This window comes from Dendrobium catenatum, unplaced genomic scaffold, assembly GCF_001605985.2.
Source record: "Dendrobium catenatum unplaced genomic scaffold, ASM160598v2 fragScaff_scaffold_670, whole genome shotgun sequence".
NCBI lineage: Eukaryota > Viridiplantae > Streptophyta > Magnoliopsida > Asparagales > Orchidaceae > Dendrobium > Dendrobium catenatum.
Window position 1 is genome coordinate 480,355 of NW_021319132.1, and position 23,067 is coordinate 503,421.

Sequence of the window (23,067 nt, forward strand, 5' to 3'; positions counted from 1 at the left end):
GGAAGATCTTCTTTATGAGAATTTAAATTAGGTATATCATATTTAACACCTGAAGACAAAACTTCTACATTCTTTATAGCAATTAAATTAGGGAAAACAACAGAAGTCCACAAAAGAATAGATTTAGAATGCAATATTTCTTGAAAAGAGTCTAGAGGACGAGAAGGTTGAGAAGGTTGAGAAGGTCGAGAAGGTTTAGAAGCAGTCCTCCAAACCCTTCTACTTCTACTCCTTCAATTCCCCTACTAGGTTCTTTTGAAACTTTATACTGAGAAATATGAGGCTTATTAGGACACAAAGAAGGATGAACAATTGAACCTCGTCCTAAACACGACATTAGCTTCCAATCATAAACAACCTTCGATGAATAATATTACTGGGATATGAAAACTTAACTTCTTTTGGAAGAGAATAATCTTCGTTAATCAAAACACAATCCCGAGCAAAAGTAAGTCTAGTTTGCTCAGTTGCTAGGGAATCTACAACAATAGGAATCCCAACCAGACTCGCAATCTTCAAAATACCCTAAGGCATTTAACATACTAAAGGAAGGTCTAGGATCTTAATCCATAGAGGAATATAAACAAATTCCTCTCATTTTGGTCAAAATAAGGGAGAACAATGCTGAATAATAAAAGGTTTATCAAAAAAGAATCAAGGTCCTCCAATCCAAACTAAATCATAGTCTTCATAATAGGAAAATTTAAGCAAGAAAAAACCTTCCCTTAACGAAAGAAGAGTAAGAGTACCTTTCAATTTTCAGGTTTTAAGCATAACAGATCAAAAGGCTTCAAAATAAGGTCTCTTATCTAGGATGTAGGGAATAACCAACCAATGTTATGCTCCATTTTTCAAAGGCAGTCGAAGCATAATCTTCAGTAAAACGAGCAAGATTATCTGAAGATGGAACAAAAGACAAAAAAATTGTTTGGATGTGTATTAACGAGCAGTCAATAACCCTTTCCAATCTTTCATGTCAGATGAAGCCTTTCCGAATGAAGAGATTATTTTGTGTAGACGCCGAACGCAGCTCTACATCCGAAGACCAACGAAAATGAGCCACGTCAACAGTACCGAGCCGAGATACCGAGCAGTACCGAGCTGCAATACCGACATGGCTCATTCTGATTGGTCTCAATATGACGTTCAACGTCCGCACATAATAAATTCTCTCCCGCAAATGAAGAGCCCTGGTCCATAGCCGATTTAAGCAGAGTGAAATCAATAGAAAGATCCACAAATTAAGAGGAGAAGAAAAAATTCTTTTCAAGAAACCCTCTCCTCTCTCCCTAATTAACTAATCATGATTACTATCTTTGAAAAATCAAACCTCATATATTATTGAAGGATCCTTCTTCTCCCATAAGTTTCGCAATTCAACCCTTCCGACTTCTCCAAAACCCCTCGCGGGGAAAATCCCAGTTCAGATCAAGATGGCGACCTATGGCACAATCCCGACTGCTTCCGGCGAATCCTCGCCGCTGGATTTCATCTCCCGCGCCAAAGCCCGCGGCCGATCGGCTCTCGCGACTCTGCGGTCATGGCGGGAGATGGTCCATTTTCACGCCTTCTCCCTTCCGCTGAGCCTGGGTGATTCCTACCTCCGTATCAGAACCAACGCCGGGTACTTTGCCATGAACTATGCCATCGTCGTCCTCCTCATCGTCTTCCTCAGCCTCCTCTGGCACCCGATCTCACTGATCGCCTTCGTTGTCGCGATGGTTGCCTGGCTTTTCCTCTATTTCCTACGCGACGAACCTATTACCGTTCTTGGACGCACTATCAATGACCTATATATTCTCATCGCTCTCTCTGTATTGACTCTCGTTCTTCTGCTGCTCACCGACGCTACTGCAAATATTCTGATCTCGTTGCTGATTGCAGTGGTGGTTGTTTTGCTTCACGCACTGTTTCGGAGGACCGATGATCACTTCCTCGATGAGGAGGCAGTGGGGCCGGGAGGCTGGTACGCAGCCATTGGAGAATCAGGTGGACCTTCGCGGAAATCTTAATGAACTACCAAACAGGTTGGATTGTGATTTGATTTAATACTTATACATATGTTTCTGATTCTGTATCGATTTCGTTTTTCAATGTTTCGACGATTTAGGGCTTTCATCTTTGAGATGTTCTTGAAGAAAATGGATTGGGGATTTTTTGTTTTTCTTTGTAATTTCGTTATTCTATTGCCAAATCTTCCCCAATCTGCTGTTCTAGGGTTAGGGTTCTGGTTTGTGTATTCGGAATGCTTGTGATGTGCATAAATTATTTTTAAGGTGTATTATTTATATAAATATATATTATAATGGATATTGATTTGCAACTACATTCAATTATATTGCTTTTGAAATTATAACGCGTAGCTCGTATGTGGATTGTAGACTACATAATTATATATGGGTTATGTGTTTCATTAAGGAGTTATTTGGTTGATGAAAAATAATTTTTTTAAATATAGAAGGTTTAAAATTTGTTGTTGATTTGCTAATTATGCAATGCAAAATAAAATTTTGTGAAATTCAAAATTTAATTCATAATTCATTTTTTTATGTATTCAAAATTCATTTATTTTTCGGCAAAATTTTAAACACAACATAAGCTAATATCACTCTTGTCATTGGCTATCACAAGCCACCATAAGCCTCGTTTGATTACCCATCGTAGCCTTTGTACCCCCTTCGGTCTCTCATTATGAGAAATTATTATGTGCAGACATCTGACTGTTTGGAGGCAAATCAGAAAGCCCCACGTCATTCAGTACACAGTCGCGATTAGGGGTGTAAGTCTCGCGAGCCTGCTTGAGCTCGACTCGTTTATGGGCTCATGAGCCGAGCTTATCAAGCTCACGAGTCGAGCTCAAGCTCAAATTTGTGCTCATTTAGTAAACGAGCTCGAGTTCGAGCTTAAACTGGCTCGACTCGTGAGCTCGTGAGTCGGCTCGAATAATTATTTATATTTTTAAATAATTTTATTTTATTAATTAAATTTAAACATTAAAAAAATAATAAAGATCCTCTAAGTTTTATTTAAATGTTGAACATTGCATTTTTTTTATATCTTGTCTATGTTAAAAAAATATTGTCCATAGCTTGCGAGTTGGCTCGAGCTCATTTACAGTCGGACGAGCTCGAGTTCGAGCACGTCTATCGAGCTCGACTCGAGTTCGAGTTGTAGCTAGCTTTCATACTGATGAGCCGAGGTGATAAGGCTTAAACTCGACTCGACTTGTTTGCACCCCTAGTTGCGGTACACAACAAACAGGTGATGTGGCGTGTTCTGATTTGCCTCCGGACTATGTTCGTATCCGTACAGAATAATTTCACCTCATTATGGCTGATGGTTACTCCCATCATGGTTTACTACTATGACTATTGTCATTAATCATAGCTCTTATTGTCTATTAGCTATTATGCTCGCTCTTACGGCTTCTCTCGCTCTCGAGATTTAGGGCTTGCTCCCGCTCTCTCTTGCGTCCCCCCAGCGGCGTCTGCCGCCGCTGCGTGTTCAGGGAAGTTTTTCTTTCCTTTCTTTTGCGGTTTTGGATCATTTTTTTGTAGTTGTTTCATTTTTTTTCCGATCGTTAGTGACTGGAATGGCGCCAAAGCATCTGTTTGATCCTGGTTTTTTGTTTGGATCCAACTATTCGTGCTCTTTCGTCGAAGCTTTATATGGTTCTCCCTCTAATGTTTGTTTTTCGGAGCTTAAATCTTCTTCCTTCCTCGGTATACCCTTTTTGTGGATCTCTGAGGAAGAGATTCTGTCACTTGCAGCTCCGTTCTAGTTTTCCCTTCTTGGCTTTTTTCCGGCCCGGTGGCCTAGCCTGGACTCCATCCATAGATTTTTTTTTGAACCTGAAGCTCAATGCCGATTTTTTTATTACTCTGGTCGATTCAACGCATATCTTGATTAAACTTACGAATGACCTAGATTATAGCTGTTGTCCCGTTAAATGTCGATGTTAGACCTTCGTTTCCTGTTAAGTTAATTGATAATGAATTTTCTACTTTGTTGAATGGTTCTATTCATGTTAATGTTGTTGTTGGGGTTCCTCCTTGCGGGTCTGTTGATGTTTCGAGGGGGGAGGCTATTTGGGTTGCTAAGCTTGGGTGTGGGGAAGTTGCTGATGGGGTTCCTTTAGTCGTGAATGAATCATTTGAACCAGGGGTATAGGCCACCGAGGGCATTATTATTTCAGATAATGGAGTCAATGTTTTGAATCTGGCTTTGATAAATGTTGATTCCTCTATTGCCAAGGATTTGGAGTTGATCCTGGGTCATATTGATGCTATTGTCGGACAGGATAATGACATTTCGGTTGGGGAGGATGTGGCGCCTTTACCTATTGATTGTTCTAAGATAGATTAGTTTTGATGGTGCTAATGGTTCCTTGAATGATAATAATTGTTGCATTAACCTCATAGCTAGTCCTACTTGTGTTGATGTTGTGGAGGTGTCGGGTGATCATTCGACATCTTTACATTCTATGTGTGGTGAAGCTTTGCTGGTTGATGTCCCTATAACTGTTATTTCCAATATTGATATATTAGTTCACCTGGTGAGGAATGACGTTGCGAGGCAAGTTGACTGGTTACATGATAACAATTCTTCTGCAGGAGAGGAGCAATTTTCTAATTGTGATCAGGACAATTTGAGTTAAGCTTTCATCAAATTGAGAATGTTGGGTTTTTCAAAAACATTGCTAAGCATAGAAATAGTAAATCCAAAAAGAAATGATTTGTTCTTTTTGGATGTTTGGTGGTGGTAGTTTTTCGATTACTTTTGCTATTGTTTGTTTCTTACGACGATGGAACGAGATAGGACTATGATGAAGCAGTTATTCTGCAAGCACCTCATATGGCTAGGGTTTTGATGGCAACATCGGTGATTCTTACTTGTTAGTTTGACTGGTTTGGTTTTCTGTCGCTTTGATATTTTGGCTGTTTACTTAATTACCTCCTTGGATGGCTCTTCTCTGACAACCAGGTCATGATATGAGTCCATTTGTTTTTGTGGTGTTTTTCAATTTTTTCTTGGTCACTTTGATGTTGGACAAGTTGACTATTGTTTCTCTAATTGTAATCTTCTATTTGTGGCCATAATATGATCTAGTGGTGTAATGCACTTCTAATCAATTGGAATTTTTCTTTTGAAAAAAAAACTAGTATCATCATTGAATTTTACATTTCATTCGATTTAGTTCAAATGAAATAAAAAAAATAATAATCTTATCTATTTATTTTATATTCATTTAAATAATTACAAACATTATAAATATATCATATTTCTTATAACAACTATTTTTAAAATTATTATGAGGTATTTTGAGCATTTTTAAAACCATAACTTAAATATACTTTATTCAATATTCAGTAAAAAATGAAAATAATATATTTTTAAAACACTAATTATATTTTATTTAATATTAAAATATAATCAAAATAAAAGTAAAAATGATATCAAAGGACTCTTTAGATTAGTAACATTTCACCTGGTGAAGAAAGCATTAATTGAATTCGGTGAGGCCAAATATCAAACAGCTTGCCGACACTGAAACGGGGGCCATGATTCTGCAGGCGAAAATCCGCCGCCGAAAGCCCTATTTTCCGAAACCGAGCCCCTCTGGCCCGTCACTTCTTTCCTTCCGTTCTCTCACCTCGCCCGTAGATCGCCGTCGCTGACGGTCAGAGGAGTTTGCCGACGAGTCTCATAGCTTTTGTGGTCGCTTCACCGCCGACGGTCGTTCATCTTCGCCGACGGAAGGTTTTGTTTTTTTCGTTTCTTTTGACGAAATTTTTTCTTATTTCAGTTGGATTACATAGATTAGGTTTAAGAACATATCTTTTTTGCTTTAGCCATGAATTTCTTTTTTGCTTTAGCCATGGATGTTCTTACCATACATTTGCAAGAGGATGTACCCTATTGTATGCTTTTTGCTTTAGCCATGGATGTTCTTACCATACATTTCCAAGATAGATGGTCTTGATATCTCCAAGTGTTGATTTAGGTAGTGGGAAGGTAGTACTAGCCTTTGGATTGCTTAATCATATTGAGAATAAGTGTCTATTATGGAAGCTATACATTTTTTGAGAATAAGTGTCTATTATGGACACTTATAGAGAGAGTAAGGAGGATCTACATATGTTGTGTTTAAACACATTGCATGCATGTGCATGCTTTGACCAAATATTTTCTATTTCAGTTAGATTACATCAAGGATCATAGCCCATATCTTTTTTTCTTTATCCATGGTGAAATATAGAGTGAATAAGAAGGATTTACATATGATACTTATTGAATTAGAAAAAAAACATATTATAAAGTTCAAAGAGAAGTGCTATGGAGAGTTAATTTTAGAAAAGAAAGCATTTACATATGCTATGGAGAAGTGCTTTGGGCGATCAAGTCATTAATAAGAAAACATGTTATTAGTAGAATTCAAGTTGGTTGGTTAAAGTGGAGGAATACATCAAACCTGTTGTGTGATAGAAAATGACCACTCAAACTTAAGAGAAAATTCTATAAATGATGGTGAGACCTGCAATGCTTTATGTCACATAATGTTGGCCATTAAAAGAGAAGTAAAAAATTAAGTTGAGTACGTTCCGGCGTCGTCTCCGCCGGAGATTTCCGACGCATATTTTGCGCCGTAAACATCCCACAGGTTATTTACGGCGTATAAACAGCGTTTTATTCGCCGGTAATTACCAGCGCATGCATAGGACACAAATTACCGACGCATGCATATGACACAAATTACCGGCGCATATGGCGCCGGATTCAGCGGTCGAAATGTCGACGACTGCCATCATTTTTTGCGCCGGTAATGCGTCAGAAAGTGCGCTGGAAAGGTTTCCGGTGCATATTATGCGCCGGAAGACTTTTATCGACGCGCTCCAAACCGGCGCATGGAATTCCGCCGGAAAGTGCGTCGTAAACCTATAATTCCGACGGAAATCTTGTATGAGCGGTGGATATTATCCGCCGATAATGACGGGTTTTCCCGTAGTGTTAATAGAAAAAATTATAGTGTATATGGGGTGAAAGGCATTCAAATGATTTTGATTGACTGACAAAGATCCATTAGTATTAGTTGGGGGCAGTGACCCAAGAACAGCCTTGAGGTAGCGAAGGCCAATGGTGGTAATCTGGTGATAGAGATGATTAGATTGTGGTGATCCAATGATGTTGGTCACGTGGCAGCAATTTAATAAAGGCATTCAATCATAAGGGGTTTGTTGTTGTTAGTCTAGTGTTGATGGAGGTTCAACAACTGTGATCAAACAACGATGATATGATGATAATTGTCAAATCGGGGCTATCTAACAATATCAATTTGGTGGTTGCTCCTCGTTGTTAATGTGAAAGTGAAATTATTTACTACTTATTTTTAGAGGGATTTTATTCCTTGCCGCATTCTCACATGAAATTATTTACTATTTATTTTTAGAGGGATTTTATTCCTTTCCACATTCTAATTAGTGCTTCCACCAACATGCATTTTAGAACATCACATGATAACAACGATACATGATAACAACTTTAACATAACATAATCTAACGCTTCCGTAATTTCTTGCGTGGTATGGCATCAGTGCCAAGTGTGTAATGCTAAGGTGGCTGAATTGGTATGCCTCATAAGTCATGCCACTCCTCAATATCTATGTTAGGTTGCTTAATATATGCTAGCCTTTAGGCAGTATGGTGGTCGAACGAAGCATACCTTGGATTGAACCATGACAACCTATCTACTATATAGGGTAACTGAAGAAGTCTTGTGATGGGTTGGGCCTTGATCAACGTAAGAGGATGGGCCAACATCTATAACATAAGGGTCAACAAAAAAGTCAATGCAGTAGTAAAGGTTAGGTTGACCCTCGACTGGGTTTTCTTCACGGCTAGTTTCAATTATGTGTATTTGCCTGCACACTACATGAGTGAGCTCTTCAGCTCTATTTATAGCCCATTGAATGGATGTATCATCATTTCCACCAAATAAAGCTGTAAGGTGCTCTCCATCTCAAGAAAGAAATAGTGTTACAATTAACATATGAACAATTTAGTTGAATATGACATAAGTGACAAGGCTATAAAATGATGATTAAGTATGACTTACCAAATGTTGCTCGAAGGGGGCTCGAGGATAGTAAGTGGTGGGAAGCTTGACTAGTGCCTTTAACATGTATAGTGTAGCCCATGACCTAAACCACTACATGTAGCAGTTTATAGAACTTTTTTATTCTACTCCCCCATGCCCACTGGCCACAATTGATTCTCTCATATTCTCCCACAGGGCAATACTTTCCATTTGAATGTACCTAAAATAACTAACACAATCAAGACCCACCATTCTTTACCAAGCCATAAATCTTGGACAATTCACTGGTGATTCACATACCATAAGTAGGTGTAATGCTGCTTCTAAGATAGTACCTTGCATATGAATAAATATAGATGAAAAGTAATATAATTTCTGTGATGCCCCATAATATAAATTGGAATAATTATTCATTTATCCTTTAAATAAATAACAACTAAAGCTATCTAATATCATCTATTAGTAATAAATAATAAAATCGATTCTATAATTTAAAATATCAACGTAAATAACTATATTTATTCTTAAAAATTATATACGCTATTCAGAATTTATATAATTATATTATAATTATTATACCCTGAGCACAAAACAAAACTAAAAAATTCTAACCATCCTCACATTGTTGCTCCCCACTCCCTTGCCCTAACCTAAAATCATTTTACCACATATAATGAGCTTAAAAAGCCCAGCAGGTCACGAAAACCTACAACTGAAATCGAAGCATGACAAAAGAGTAATATGCATGTCAACACTCATATCATAGCAGTTGCATTCATATGATCATTAAATCAGTGCAGAAATGATAAAATTTATATGTAGTAGTAATGAAATATACAAATAGTAAAATACTATAATATGGAAGTCAGTAAAATAATAAATCAGTACGAGTGTCAAATCTATATAGCAATCGTTATATCTTTAATATCAATTAGTACATAAATTGGATAAAGCATCAAATATGAACATTAGTAAAAACTATATAAATCATGTCAATACAATAAAATCATATAGGAGTGTATCCATATTATTCCATTATTCTATATCACATGCTTAATATATTATATGCTTAGTATGAATACAATGAATCAGTAGTATCAAATAGTATATAATAACAATCTAGTTATAAAAATAGTAGAATAATGCAATAGCAGTAAATCCATGCAGTAATAATAAATTTATACATTAATAAGAATAATGCATAAAAAATATGTATTTTAGTAGTCACACTAAACAAATAAGAAGTTCTGAGTATCACGATATTTTTTAGTATATTATCATAATCAATAAACTGTTTGCTCAATAAACAGAGTCGTCACTCTTTGCCCATCGACACATTAATCATCTCCTTATAACTCTCAATTAGTATCACGTGAATCATTATAGGATAACACTAAATCACAGTATTTAAAGGATAGCTCATTTGCCCACTATCCTATATAAGTCAATCAATCTCCAACTAATTTGTGAACAGACTTGTCTTTTTACACACACATTATTGTCACAGAATTATAACAGTAATCTCAATCACATATCTACATTAATTTTCAATGCATTATAATAAATAATGTATAATTGAGCTTAATTGAGAATATTCTAAAAGAATCATATTAGTAAAAATGTATATTTTTAGAAAATTATCAAAATACTATGAATTGTATAAAATAATATTTTAAGACTTTTATTGTGTTACACAACTATTTTTAGATGTAAAAATAAATTTCTGGGCAGATAAATATCACTGTAGTTTCAAAATCATATAGTAAAAAATCTCAAATAAATATTCAAAATGCTCATAATTATGATATTTGTAACATACAAAAAGTTACATGGTTAAAGTTTTACCATTACAAAATTATTTACGTTTTTTGGTAACATAAATATAAAATCAAAAAAAGATCAAAAATATAAAATCTTTGAAATCAAAAATAGGGTAAAGATTCCTTACCGCAAGAAGAGATATTTTTTCAATTGGGCTAACTAACAAAAATCACACTGCGACCTCCAAAACTGTGTTTCTTTTTTCTCTAATTTCTCTTAAACTACCATTGTTAGTCTGAAATAGAATAGAGAAAAAGAATTTAAATAAAAATTTTATACTTTTAGATATTTTAATATAATATTAATACATTATTTAATTTAATTAAATCCTTAGTATAAAATTCAAATAATCATTTTAAGACTTTAAAATTTATAGAATAATAACCACAAAATAAATTATTTTATTTAAAAATATTGGTGAAATCGATTTGCAAAACGGACACATGATGGTCCCGAAATTCTTGTATCGATAGGTATCAATTTCTTAAGGATTTTCACCGTTGCTAAAAAATTATGAAAAAATTTGTGCAAGTAAAATACTGCAATAACAACAAAATGGCGAAGAAGATTTGTGAGTTCAAGTTATAAAAACTCCAAAAAAAAATTGCCAAAATCAAAATATGAGCTAATATAATTTCAACATAATTCCACATTTGAAAGAGCTTAAACTTAAGGAATTCAACAAAAAAAGGAATCTCATATGGATGTGCTACTATACGTGGCCATAAAGGGAGGCAATGCTAGGATGGATGTCAACTAATGGTGGGCTTGACTGGGTTCTTCTTATGGACCTTAACGCCTAATGCGATGCCTGCGTGACCTAGAAAGAATGTTGGTCATGATACCTATAAATTTCTTAATATTATCTTACTTAATGAGTTTCACTTTTATTAGGCATCAATTCTTTCATTTATCCCAAGAACAATAAAGCATGAACAAATCAATTAAAAAATGTAAGCACAAGAAATCAAATTCTAAGCTATAGAGCAATTTGAGAACATTCAAATTTTTATATGATTCAGCATCTAACCTTTCCTACATCCATACCAAACCAACATCCAGATTAGGATCCCACCAAGTTCTCACCTCTTTCCTTTTCGGTCAAGACAATTTGAGTCGTCGTCATAGGCTGGTTTTATAAGCTTCCACAACTTCGGCTTTAATTGGGACAGCTTTTTTATTGCTTAATAAAACAGTTTTTTAGTAAAAAATTTATTGAATTAGAAATTTTTTAATAGAAAGCTGCTTTAAAAAGTCATAAAAAAGCTATCTCAAACAAAGCCTTCATCCTTTAAGAAATGTATTGCTACCTTGTCTAAATCAATTTCAGATTATGGAAGCTAATAATGAGTTGTAAACATGAAGCGCCTTTAACCAAAAATCTAATTTTATGTAAACTACAAACGAAACTATATTTTGGAAGGATTTGGATTAGGAAAGCTAAACTTCTGATTTTTTATAATAAATATGAAAGATGAATTTTAAGGCTCGGTGTAAACTTCCCTCAACTATACAAAACTATATAAAGCACTTGAAGAAGACTCGAGCAAATCTGCAATAAAAGTTCTGAAGACAAAATAGCTTTCATTTCAGCTTTCATTTCAGTTTACTAAATGCTGCAAGAAGAAAATTTAAAACCGAAAGCTATAGAAGGTCTTACAATCACTTTGAGAAACCCTATTAGCAATGAGCACTTTGTATTCCTTCCTAAAGAATGTAGCTTTGAAGCTTGAAGTTGCCAAGAGGAATGCGTTCTGAAACGCGATCAGCCTTGTAAAATAACATTTTCAGTTCAAAAGATTTGCAAAGAGGAAGGATGGGCTGTATATATTTTTCAGTGAAACAGATTTTGTCTGATCAAGTTTTCTAAGGGAATGGGATTATAGGAAGGATTTTATAATATCAAAAAGTTTAATTACAAAGTCTTTAAAGAAATCCACAGCCCACTATTGCTCCAAGAGCTACAAACAAAATTGTAAAAACCTAAAAGCCTCAAGATGTCAATCAACATTACAAAGTTAAATCAATAAAACACCCGGCAACCAAGAAGTCAAAGCCCAAGAAATTTGAATCTATCTTTTCTCATCTTTTATCATATGAAAAAAAGCTAGAACCAAAAAAATAAAATAACTTATGAGCTACAAAATAATTGATAAATCATAAATCTTTCATTAAAAAAAAAATCAACAACTTTTATGTTATTTTTTGGCCTAATTTGCAAACAATTATGCGGTATAAAACAAGGTTTTGAACTTCATACACTACTATATAGCCAAATATGACAATATAAGCAACTCACAAATACCAAGCAAGTATTCCCATGATGAGTTTGGTCAATAGACATATTCGCCCAAATAAGCCTCACATTGAGGAACATTCATCAAAAATAAGTCAAGGATGGATAGGAATTCACCTAGATGAAGATTGCGCTATTAGAACTTTCCCCTGAGGATCTCAACTAAGGATGCACATGTTATGAGTGAGTAATTTGACCCAAAAAATCAACTCCATAATCCTTCACTTGAAGAGGCATTTGTCCTATGAAGGCTCAACTTTTTCCAAAGTTATCCAAAATCAATATCATTTGCCTTCCATAGGTGTTCTCATCCAAGCTATAAGAAATACATACCTACAAAGCCAAGAATCATAGCCTCATTAATTGTGTTTGTTAGAAGACTCGTGGCATGCCCAAACGGACTAGCCATTCTTCTAAGGCATTCACACCTGTGTAAACTCACCTAAGGTACGTGTTCAACCTGGAGGACCAATTCAGGACATGCCCTCAAGTAGCCATTGCCTACACAGGGTGCTCAGCAGAGGCACCTTGATCCACATTAGAGATAGATGGTCACATTAATACATATCAGTCTAGTCCACAGGTCGATCTATACCAATTTGTACTTGTCCAGTCATGTATTGTGTTTTTATTTTTATTTTTTTATGTGTAGTATTTCTTGTAACCCTTTTAATCCTATAAATAAAGAGTCAGGAGGAATATTTTAGACTTCATGCTTTGTTTCTTATTCAAAGATATTACATGGCTTCTTATGTGCTCTATATATTCACTTACGTCTAAACGAATTTTACAATTAAGGTCTGCTATCGTCCATAGAAAAATTTGGATCGAACATATACAAACATGATTTGCATGTTTGACATCACTTTTTATTATTTTTACATCAAATATATTCCTTCTACATCTAATCTAAATTTTTGGAGTACATCCACTCCAATTATTATGAGCTCATTGACCACATCTATTATTATGTTGCATTCTCCACCGAAGTCGACCGACCTTAGTGACACAGTTCTCCTCCTTCTAAACAGCCACATTGACCATGAGATCTATGAGCTCACAAAGGAGATTGGGAGCAAGAAGCGAGAGGGAAAAAAACTATCAAGATATTCTAACCAAATTTTGGGTTATGATAATTTTTAAATCGTTTGATTTACTTTAAGATGAGCGTAATACAAATAACATATATATTGTACTCGTCTCAAAATAGGCCTAACTTTAAAGCACATTCTTGCCATACACCACTTCTGAGGAGTAGAGGGCAGTGCTCGATTAAGGCTCGTTTGGGATGACTTTCTTATTGCTTCTCAAAGCAACTTTTTAATACAAAAATTTTCTTTTTTGCACTAAAAAGTTACTTTAAGAAGCAGCAAAAAAATTGTCTCAAACGAAGCCTAAGACTTAAAAGAAAACAAAATAGAAATGACATCTCCCTAAGTCATAAAAAATATATATATGTTATTTCATATTTAAACCTCAATAAAATAAAATAAAGTCTCCCATAAGAATACAAATTTTCCCCTTTCAAGGCTTTGCTCTGGACATTATTTAGATTTCAAAAGCCAACCAAAGTGGGCGTACTAAATGGCCAGCGCCTTCCTCTTTGTGGACCCGAGCTACCCATCTCATCATGAAAGCCTGAAATTCTCACGTGCTCATTTTGAAATTTCCCTTGCCGCCTTTCCAGATTTCCCTTGTTGCGTTGACCCATAATGCAATTTTGGTCTAAGTTGTACACGTGTCGTCTTTTAATATTTCCAATGATTTATTTTCTTTTTTTTTTCTAAATTACAAAGCATTCTAATTTTTTTACCCGGATTGGGGTACAAAGTTTTCAAATTTGACATCCTGAATTACAAATAAATTCTTTTTTTTATTGAACATTCTGCTTGAAAATTTGCATCCTATTTTGAAAATTTGTAAAAATAAGACAAAATTGATGTATCATATAAAATTGATATTAAACTTATATTATTTAATGTGTCACAATCAAAGTGCCTTGCTCGCTAAAAGATAACTTACAAAGTAAAGTTAGAAATTTGAATTCAAGTATCCTAGTCTCTTTTTATTCATAACTAGAACAATAATATAAGTCAGAGGGTAGAGATATATAATTTAAATAAACCAACATCAAGCCTTTGTCCCACTACTTGGGGTTGGCTATATGAATCCTTTTTCTCCATTGTGTTATGTTAAAAGTCAAATTCATGTTTAAATGTAATAAAGAAAGATCATTTCTAATATTTTCTAACCAAGTCTTTTTAGGTCTACCTCTGCCTTTATTAACATAAGTCAAATCTCATGCATCTACTTTTCTAACCGGGTCATTGGAAGGCCGCCGTCATTTTATATGATCAAACCATCTAAGGTGACTCTCTCTAATCTTATCTTTCACATGAACTACTCCAACCTTTTCACGTATATGCTCATTTCATATCCTATCTCTAAGGGTAAAATAATTCATCCACTTGAGCATCCTCATCTCTAAAACACTTAACTTAATTAGTATTATGCTTCTCTTTTAATGGCCAACATTCGGCACTATAAAGCATTGCAGGTCTCACTACCAACTTATATAATTTTCCATTAAGTTTGAGCTGGACTTTTCTATCACACAACAAGCCCGATGCATTCCTCCATTTCAACCATCCAATTTCAATTATGCTGATAATATCCACATCTATTTTTGCATCCTATTTTGAAAATTTGTAAAAATAAGACGAAATTGATGTATCATATAAAATTGATATTAAACTTATATTATTTAATGTGTCACAATCAATCATCATAGCCGTCAATTTTCTTGTTATTTAATGTGCCATTGATCATCATATTAAACTTATATTTATACTTATATCGATCAGGTTAATAATGTCATAGTGCATCTATCACAAAATCTCTAGAATTAGATCAATAGATTACATTATTAAAAGTAACCAATTGATCTAATCCTTGAGATCAACCAATTACATTCATAAAATATGTTTGTGTCGTAATATCAAACACTTTGAGATGAACTTGTTTGTAATCTATCACCTTATAGAAAGAGAAACAAAAATAAAAGTCAGAGGTGCTCTCCTAAACAAAGATGAAATGGTCATCTAAAAGCGTGATAAAGAGAGTCGTCAAGTGGGATGGAAAAGTACAGGGGCACAAAATATGAGGAGCCCTTGGATTATTAAAATTCCTTGAATAGTGAAAATGATTTATAATGATGTTTCATATTGATAATTACATCCTATATAGTAAATATTATAATAGTGCCTTGCTCACTAAAATATACATTGTAGAGTAAAGTTAGAAATTTGAATTCAAGTATCCTAGTCTCTTTTGATTCAGAACTCGAACAATAATATAAGTCAGAGGGTATAGATATAGAATTTAAATAAAACAACATCAAGCCTTTGTCCCACTACGTGGGGTTGGCTACATGAATCCTTTTTTCTCCATTGTGTCCTGTTAAAAGTCAAATTATTGTTTAAATGTAATAAAGAAAGATCATTTCTAATATTTTATAACCAAGTCTTTTTAGGTCTACCTCTTCCTTTATTAACATAAGTCAAATCTAATACATCTACATTTCTAATCGGGTTATTGGAAGGCCGCCGTCATTTTATATGACCAAACCATCTAAGGTGACTCTCTCTAATCTTATCTTTCACATGAACTACTCAAACCTTTTCACGTATATGCTCATTTCATATCCTATCTCTAAGGGTAAAGTCATTCATCCACCTGAGCATCCTCATCTCTAAAACACTTAACTTAATTAGTATTATGCTTCTCTTTTAATGGCCAACATTTGGCACTATAAAGCATTGCAGGTCTCACTACCAACTTATAGAATTTTCCATTAAGTTTGAGCTGGACTTTTCTATCACACAACAAGCCCGATGCATTCCTCCATTTCAACCATCCAATTTCAATTATGCTGATAATATCCCCATCTATTTCACAATCACTCTGAACAAAAGATCCAATATATCTAAAATGTGTACTCTTATTATTTACTTGATATCCCAAAGTCACAATCCCCTCACTAGATATATTGCAACTAAAATTACACTTCATATATTCAATTTTAGATCTACTCAAGCAAAAACCTTTAGACTCTAAGTTTGACCTCCATAATTCAAGATTACCTTCTACTCCCTCTAGTCTTTTCAACAGGAAGAATATTATCAACAAAAAGCAAACACCAAGGTATATCCTCTAGCAAATGTCTAGTAAGAACATCCATAACTAAAGAAAAAAAGATATGGCCTTAATATGAATCCTTGATGTAATCCAATCAAAATAGGAAAATAATTGGCCAAACCACCTTGTGTTTGAAACACAAGTAATAGCTCATGCATGCATATCTTTAATGATTTGAATATATGTAGTTCCTCCTTATTCTCTCTATACTTCTCCATCAAACCTCTCAATAAATGTATGGCTTCCATAGTAAAACTACCTAGCATGAATCCAAATTGATTTTGAGAAACATTAGTATCACGACATAATCTATGCTCTATAACTCGCTCCAATAGTTTTAAAGTATAACACATTAACTTAATTTCTCTATAATTCGCACAATCTTGTGCATCGCCTTTATTCTTAAAAATAGGAATTAACACGCTGATTCTCCACTCATCTGACATCTTTTTAGTCTTTAAAAAAGTATTAAAATGTTTAGTAAGCTAAGAAATTCCTTCATCTCCTAAGTATTTTCACACCTCTATTGGAATATCATCAGGTCCAACATCTTTTCCACACTTCATTTTCTTTAAAGCCTCCCTAACTTCGATTTTACTAATATGTCGATAAAAACAAAAATTTTTATTTTCATTTAGGATGCTAAGGTCACTAAAGTCAATCGTATTTTCATAATATTCATTAAAAAGTTTTAAAAATATCTCATCTACCTTTATTGAATAGCATCTTTTAAGAAAAATATTTTTTGATCTTCATCCTTAATACACTTCACTTAATTAAATTCTTACTACTCATATCTCTTTGTTTAGCTAACTTATACATATATCTTTCTCCCTCCTTAATATCTAATCTATTATATAAATAATTAAAAGCTAAAATCTTTATATCACATATTTCTTTCTTACATTCCTTATGTGCTTCTTTACATTTATCCCAATTATCATAATTTTTATATCGAAACTAATTTTTATAACAAATCAAAATGAGTGAAATCACATGGACTGGCATAACTAAACAACTTCTAGTAGTATAAAATGGAATTATAAGGTATTCCTCTTGCCTTTAACTAGAGGATTCCATATAATATAAATAAATGAGTTTTAGGTGTAGTCAATACACTACATGAAAATTAATTATTACCAGCGGCATTTTTTGGCAAAAAATGGTCATTTTCCGACAGAAAATGGTCATTTTCTGGCGGTTTTGTAAATTTCTGGCGGCTTTCCGACTACAATTTTTTTGCCGGTAAAACACACGCGGGAAAAATATTTCCGGTAGTATTTTCCGACGGCAAATATTTATGGCAATTTTTTGGTGGAAAAAGGCCACCGAAAAATATCTGAAATTTAATTAAAAAAATGATCGGTTGCCCAGCAACCCCCGCCCTGCTTGGTTGCCCATCATGCGGCCTACCCGCGCTACCCGCCCAGCCCGAGCTGTGCTGCCCACTGCCCACTCAATCTCCCGCCCTGCCCACTACTTGCCATGTGGCCTTCCCGTGCTGCCTGCTAGAGCTTCCGCCCTGCCTGTTACTCGCCTGCTCCCCAGCTGTTAACCCTGCCCGAGATTCGAATCGAGTCCACTCCTTTTTGCTAGATCCCAACCATTTTACTGAGAGGGAAAATGTGTTAGAATTCATATTATAATTTATTTAAACTATATCATATGAAAATTATGATTAAAAATTAATAAAAATAAAATATTAAAGTTATTAATTAATTAAATATATTATTTTGTTAATAATTATTTAGACTAAGTTATTAAATTAATAATTAATTAAAATAAACCAAAATTATTAGTTAATTAAATTAATTAAGAAAAACCACCGGAAAAGCTGGAAAAGCTGTCGAAAACAAAACTGTTGGAAAGCCACCAAAAAATCGCCGTAGATTCTTCTGAAAAAATAGGCCGCTAGAAAGCCGTCGGAAAATAGTCTGCCGGCAAGCCGCCGAAAAAATTTTCCTGTAATTGACAATTTTTCCTGTAGTGATAATGATGATGTTGAAATGTGTTTGATATTTGATGAAATAGTTGTTGTAAAAGTCTTACAGAAGATGACTATATCACATATATCGAGAGAAGACATTTCGAAGCAATCAAAGGTTAAGGTTAGTCATGGAGTTGTGATAGCTACAATACTAGTAGAGATTATGATGTAGGCAATGATGCGATGACTCATATGGTATAATTAAACAATCTTAAGTTAGTATTAGTCAATGATTGAAGCTTATAATAATTCTCAAAGGATTATAATAAATCTCCTAGAATAAACCAAGTAAGGGATTATTTATAATTTTTATGGAGGGCACCATCCTCAATTTTGATGTCTTCATGTAGCTTAATAATATGTGCATTACAAGTGAAGAATCACGATGTTAGCATGATAAGATTGTGTTGAGTTCTATGAAAGTAATCTCCAAAAGACCCTTCTTGTTCATAGGTAGGCCCTTTCACATTTGTGAGCGGCTCCTCATTCTGCAAATTCTCTTCATTATCATCCACTTTTCGCTTTAAGGATTGCTCCATATTCTTGGCATAACCCTCTTGAACCTGACACATCTACATCTCTTTAACTATAGTGTGCATCACCACATCTTGAATCCCATATAATTATTCTATGATAATAAAAATACTTATACCTAACTTATAATTGTATTGGCATATTAATAAATATATTGAATGATACTTCAATATGTGATCTAGCTAGAACATGTGTTGATATTCTTGTAACTTTCAAGTGATGATTATGGCTTCAAAATTGATGATATCATAGAATTGATCAATATTAATGATAATACTATTTCTAAGAGAACCTTGGATGGGCTATAACTAAGAGGAGTTAGTTAGTAAGATTGGTTAAATAATGAGCATGTTATAGTTTCTTAAAAGCATCAGCATTGGGAGACTTCATACAACACATCCTTTTTTCTTAGCTCTCTCATAAATATTGTCGACTACATTTATACCTCTCCCTCCTAATCTTCTTATCATGTTTTAATGTTAATGGAACATTGTTCTTGTTCTCCTAGGAAAGCCCACATTTCATAATTAAAATGGTGTGATGTATGTTGGAAGTTAATACTGTTACAATGCCATGAAGAGATAGATCATTCATGGGTATCAAGAATACAAACCAGTAAAATTTTGAATTTAAAGTAGAGTTCAAAGTCTAAATATAAGAAATTCTCCTATTTCCAAATTTATAACCATATATTACAATTTTTCTACTTTTTAAAATATTTATGATGTTGTCACATATATTTGTTCTATTGATCTTTTATTGATAAAAAGTATTAAGGTTACTAGTTAACAATGGTAGTTCAACAAATGTCATTTTCTTTAACCCAATTCATAAAAATGGGAGTTTAACCCAAAAATCTTTAAGGAAATGTAGGTTTTTCTTTGGAAATATGGGCTTTTAAAGGCATGATAATTTCAAAGGTTGTTAAAGAAACTTTCAAAAAAAAAAGGATATTAAGGTAAATAATGACTCTTATAAGAATCCCACTAAATGGACTTCTTGGTTATTAATTTATGCTCTAACTGCCTACAACAAAACTTTCTGAAGACCTCTCCTCAACTCATTTAAGTTTAGTGTCTTCACGTAAAATTGGGTCATCAAGTTCCTAACTTCTAGCAACAATACCACTCTTTTTTCGTGATCTCATACAATCCTAAAAATTATATATCTTATTAGAGGAAACCATGGTGATGCATGGTGAAAGAGTTTATAAGAAGTCAAGGAAAAAAATAGAAGATGTCATCAAAGTATTCGTTGGTCCTAGTAATGACCCTTAATGAAAAGACTACAAGATGGAAAACATACTGATTGTATACATGGTCCTTTCTTATCATGTTAGATCTGTCCAAATAATAGAAACTCTCTTCTATCTTTATCTTTCTCCTCTTACTCGATAATTACCATAAACTTGGCATGTTTCTACGAACAATCTTAATAAAGTTTTTACAAGTGGTGTGATGATTTTTTGATGAGTCTTCAGGGGTATCTAATTATTTGAAGTTAGCTTATTGCTAATTGAATTTTCTATCCCAAACCCTAAGCTAACCCCTATTGCACTCCAAACATTCACTCCACCACCAAATCAACTCCTCTAGCATATTTATCATCTAAATAAGCCTCTTATGGAGGGTTATAAACTAGTTTGCCCCTCACCAAATGTTACTGATCAAAACATCAATATACATTTATATTTATTGCTTAAAAAATCACACACACACCATATATATATATATATATATGAGCCATACAAATACAACATTCCATCTCATTCTTGAGTACAAAAAAATAATAAAAAAACAAAAGATAGAAAAACTTGAAGACTCTTATATCTGATCGGTCTCACACTCCTGGTCCTTATTCTTTACCTGAAATCATTAAGCCACATATAATGGACAAAAAGCACAGCATGTTACTAAAATCCTACAACTGAACTCAAAGTATGATAAACAAATAATATGCATGTAATCATTCAATTCATAACAGAAACATTCAATATGATCATGAATATATGCAAAAATAGTAAAAAACATATATAATATATGATAAAATATATTTGTGAACCAGTAAACCAATACAATATGAAGGCCAGTAAAATAGTGCAATACAAAAATAATAAAATTTGTAAACAAATAAACCATTATGTATGTCAAAATAATACAACATTAAACAATCATTCTTATAAATTATACATCATAGCAATTCAATCAAATGAATAAAGAAATCTTATAAATCAGTGAAACTGAAGCCTCTATGAAGTTGGTCAAAAATCCATAATAATGTAATTCTATTAAATTCGTAGGCACATGATATTCAGTTATTTTATATCAATATCAAATTAGTATCTTATATCACATGCTTAGTAGTAATAATCACGTGCTCAATATTACTAAGTCAATAAACTATAAATTAATAATAATAATAATAATAATAGTGATAGTGAATTAGTAGTAGTAAACAAATAATAATAAAATCTATAGCAGCAATAATGAAATAGTGTAGTAACAATAAACATACATAGTGACAGTAAATTAGTATAATGAATGCATCTCAATAATCACACTAAATAAGTAAAGAGCTCTGGCTTGCATGATTTTCTTAAGTAATAAAGAATAATAATTATCATTTTATCCAGTGAAATTATAAAATTAATAATCAGTACTATGATATATAAAAAGTTGTGCACTAGAAGTTTACTAAATAAAAAAATGTAAAAAAATTATTTTTGGCCGAAATCAAACAGTTAAAATCAATATTTGAAATCAAGGGCAAAGTCACCTACAAAGATCTGATTAATTTTCGTAAAAGTAACAAAACAGACTGGTGACCAAAATCTTGATTTCTCTTTCCTTTCTCCCTTTTTCCTTCTCCCCTTCCTCATTTCCTTCCACGGCAAGCCAAAAGAGAGAAAAAACTAAGTGGAGAGAAAAATATATAAAAATACTCATTTTATTTTGCAGCACTATGGCGCTCTAACCTAGAGCCGATGTGATTCATGATAAATCCTTAATTATTGTTGAATAGAACCTTTAATGGAGCAATAGCAATTTTTGGCACCGTTATGTTCATAACTTTAACGATGTTGTGTCCATAAGCACGTACAACATCGCAGCACTCTAGTTCAGATAGAAATTTATATTTTCATTTTAAATTTATTTTGATAATTATTAAGTTGTTACACTAAGTGGCATTACCAACAAGCCATAGCATTGAACTATTCATAATAATTCATAAAAATTTTGGATTTAATATCAGGAGGCTCTTCAATAGATTTTGCAAAAAAATGCATGCTAATTGAATCAAATATCATTTCCTTGTACTTCTTTTTTTATTATTTATTTAATGATGCATAACTTGTTGAAGAATAGCAATGAGAATCAACAAGTAGCTTGCATTCTCCATTTGATAACCTAAACTTGTAAATAGGTTAGAAACTCCTCTAATACAAATTAACTCAAATTTTATCTAATTTTAGGTATACTTAAATTTTGTTTTTAAACTATGGACATCCGAACTCTCTCTCAAAATGAAAAAGCGGTGATTGAGTAGTTACATACACAAAATATTCAACTCGATGAGATATTTGGTAGTAAATCCATTAGATTCTTGTATTAATCTATTATACATCTACGTTCACTAACTTTGTACATCTATTTGTTATATTTATTTAAGAACTAATCATATTACCCATTAATGACTAAGATATATGAACTATGTACATAAAATAAAAACAATCTTTCTATCATACATTTAACTTGAGAATTTCAATGACCAATACATAAAAAAGAATGATGTTTGATATAAAGCACATGGTCTCAAAGGATGTATGTGTTAAGAAGAATATGGTAATTTTACAGTTATGCAAGCTAATGTTCATTTCATTGTAAGTTGTCACGGAAAGAAACAACATTCTTATCATGACTTTATATGTATATATGTATGTATGTATGTATGTATTGAATGGCAAGTGTAATCCATAACTAAAAAAAAAAACCACAAACTTTAAATTTCACGAGCTAAAATTAAAAATAAAAAATTAACAGAAAAAATCTTAAATCAAAATCTCAAGGAATTAGAGCCAAAGTCCACTTGTTAATCCTTTCCATCAATATAATTGTCTATTTTAAATTATGGTTATTG

The 23,067-nt window shown here is 33.2% G+C and overlaps 1 protein-coding gene across 1 annotated transcript; it reads left to right on the forward strand.

The window, feature by feature from the left end:
* Window positions 1-1,323: 1,323 nt before the first annotated feature.
* LOC110094803 (PRA1 family protein F3-like) lies at window positions 1,324-2,326 on the forward strand. Its single transcript, XM_020820130.2, has one exon. It carries the CDS (start codon window positions 1,434-1,436, stop codon window positions 2,010-2,012), a length of 579 nt encoding a protein of 192 aa, XP_020675789.1. The 5' UTR covers window positions 1,324-1,433; the 3' UTR covers window positions 2,013-2,326.
* The last annotated feature ends 20,741 nt before the right edge of the window (window positions 2,327-23,067 follow it).